Raw genomic sequence first — 2,740 nt, forward strand, 5'->3', positions numbered from 1 at the left:
TCCTCGGTCCCTGAGCCTCTGGCAGGATGGCAGGGGCATGTGGGGGAAGGCAGGGGCCCCGAAGGGAGCTTCTGTGCAGACCAGCAGCAAATGGCACTCAGGCCCACGTGGGGTGAGTGGTATACCTTGAAGGCTTCTTGGCTTCTGAGCGCTGCTGAGAGAGCGCTGGGGGCACTGGGAGCACAGAGGGGAGGCCTCGCCGGTGTCTCCAACCTGGGGATGGGGCCCAGTGTCCAAAGTTAGGCAGGGGTGGGAGAGAAAGCCGGGCCTTCTCTGTGTCTGTGTCCCCAGTGAAGGATAAGGAGGACACCCAGGTGGACTCCGAGGCCCGGCCGATGAAGGACGAGACCTTCGGCGAGTACAGGTGAGCTGGGGGTAAGAGCCGGGGCCAGCAGGCCGCCAAGCACCACCCTCGCTTTCATATCTGACCCTGTCTCTCTCTCTTCTCTGTGCTGCTGGGTGATGTCAGGTCCCTGGAGAGGTAAGACGGAGGTGGTGGGAAGATACTGTCAGAGTCTGATGGCAGGGGCCCTCCCGTGGACAGTGTGCCTGCGAGTGCCATTGGCCGCCGCTTGCCGGGGGCTCTGCACTCCCCCAGCCTTCTGGCCCAGCAGCTCCCTGTTTCAGGGAGAAGCCAACATGCCCCAGCTGGTCCCCACACTGACACCCAGTTTCTGGGCCTACCTGTCACTGCCCCCTGCTCCGTGTCTCGCTCACCTGCAGGCTGAGTGCCCACTTGTTTCCTCGCGGCCCCCGGGATTCCAGGCATGCCCACGCTTTGCCCCTCTGGTGGTGTGCACACCACCTGCCCTCCTGGGTGCGCATCAAGGATGAGAACTTCTTAAAGACCCCAGTGCATTCAGAGCAAATGAAAGGCAGGTGGAACCTGGGTCCCGCCCTCCAGCCGGGCCTCCTCCATCAGGCCAGCACCCGCCAGCTCCTGCTGGGCTCCACTGGGCAGCCTCCCACTCCCTCCTGCCCTCTGCCCCTACAGCGACAACGAGGAGAAGGCCTTTGGCAGCAGCCAGCCATCCCTCAATGGAGACATCAAGCCCCTGGGCAGTGACGACAGCCTGGCTGACTATGGGGGCAGCGTGGACGTCCAGTTCAATGAGGATGGCTCCTTCATTGGCCAATACAGCGGCAAGAAGGAGAAGGAGGCGGCAGGAGGCAATGACAGCTCAGGGGCCGCCTCCCCCATCAACCCTGCCGGGGCCCTTGAGTAGTGCGTTCTAGCCAGGCAAGGCCAGGCAGGGCCAAGGCCAGGGCCGGGCTACAGGGGAGTCAGAGGCCAAGACCCCCTAGCCCAGCACCTGTGCTGACCTCGGGACTGAGGCTCCGTCCACTCCCTGCCAGGCCTCGGCCCCACCCTGTGGCCCTGGGCCTCTGGGAGGCTTGAAGTTGGGGGCAGAGGAGAGGAACTCACTGCCTCTAATCCCCTTCTGACTACCCGGTCCCCACTTTATTGCCAAAACCCAGCTGCACCCCTTCTTGGGCACGCACTGCTTTGTTCCAGTTTGGGGGCCAGTCACCCACACGTCAGGAGCCTTCCCATGCTGCCTCGTCAGCCTTTGGGCCGTGGTTGGGCAGAGAAAAAGGGGTGGCTGCTTTTTGGACAGCCTGGCTGGGACTGGGGACAGAACTCGGTGTCCCCACCATTTGCTCCAGCCAGGATGGGAGCTGGGCAAGCTGGCCACGGGTGCAGGGGAGGCCATCTGGAGAGCCCAGAGTCCTCACCTGCCAGCATCACCCTCGTCGGCACCTTCCTCCCGCGGCCTGCCCAACCCCGCGGCCGGCTTCCAGGAGCTCTGTACACATGCTGCCTTCGGTGCCCACCAGACAACATCCAAGTGGCCTCTGTCACTGCCAGGGTGTGGGGCAGGCACACTTCCCTGCTGCCCCTGCCACCGCCTGCAGCCCAGGACCCTCTAGCCACCCCACCCGGTCTGAGTAGTGCCCCTCCTCAGCCTCCCCTGCCCCTCAACCTTGGGAATGTAAATACACCGTGACTTTGAAAGTTTGTGCCCTCGCCTTTCCCCATATGCCACTAGTGTGTAGGCAGATGTCTGAGTCTCTAGGTGGTTTCTAGGTTTTATAGCAATTAGCTTTGATGATCCCATCCTAGGAAAAATAAAAACAGACACACAAAAAAGAAAGGAAAAAGGAAAGATTGGTTCTCCCAGCTCTGCTGCGCTCCTGCCTGGCAGCCAAGGTCTCCCTGTATGCCTTTGCTTGGTCTGTTGATGAGCCCTTTACAAAAAACAAAAATATATATATATGTACATAAATATCAGAATTATGACAGGCAAATAAAAACCTGTGAATGAAGAGGAACTGTCATCATTTTACTGAGAACGGTTTCCTTACGTGGACCCTCAGGGCTGACCAGCCTGCCTTGGGGATTTCTGAGTACATCTGCCCCCTGGCTCTCCAAGGTGAGGTCCCGTGCCTTCCGCACAGCTCAGTCGCAGTCTGTGTTTCATCTGTAACTGAGCAGAGAAAGCATCAGAAGAGAATTCCCCAGATTCCCACCTTCCCACTGCCAGATCAGTCCCCCAGCCATGGACCTGAACCCTTTGATCTCCCACCCCCGTGGCTGAGCTGCAGACTGTCAAGGTCAGCCCCTCTGCCTGGGGAATGGCTCCCAGTCCGTGAGCCGCTCAGGGATTGCTCTCTTCTGCATCTCTAATTTTTCTGTCCCTGTTGATCAGTCCTGTGGGCAGACAAACATGCTATCACA

General features: G+C 59.8%; 1 protein-coding gene across 1 annotated transcript; it reads left to right on the plus strand.

Moving 5' to 3' along the window:
- Positions 1-276: 276 nt before the first annotated feature.
- LOC121102047 (neural cell adhesion molecule L1-like) lies at positions 277-2,328 on the plus strand. The gene is made up of 3 exons (XM_040626966.1): positions 277-364; positions 470-481; positions 995-2,328. The coding sequence occupies exons 1-3, from the start codon at positions 336-338 to the stop codon at positions 1,224-1,226; spliced, it is 273 nt and encodes a 90-aa protein (XP_040482900.1). The 5' UTR covers positions 277-335; the 3' UTR covers positions 1,227-2,328.
- The last annotated feature ends 412 nt before the right edge of the window (positions 2,329-2,740 follow it).

This window comes from Ursus maritimus (assembly GCF_017311325.1).
Source record: "Ursus maritimus isolate PB19 chromosome X unlocalized genomic scaffold, ASM1731132v1 scaffold_X1, whole genome shotgun sequence".
NCBI lineage: Eukaryota > Metazoa > Chordata > Mammalia > Carnivora > Ursidae > Ursus > Ursus maritimus.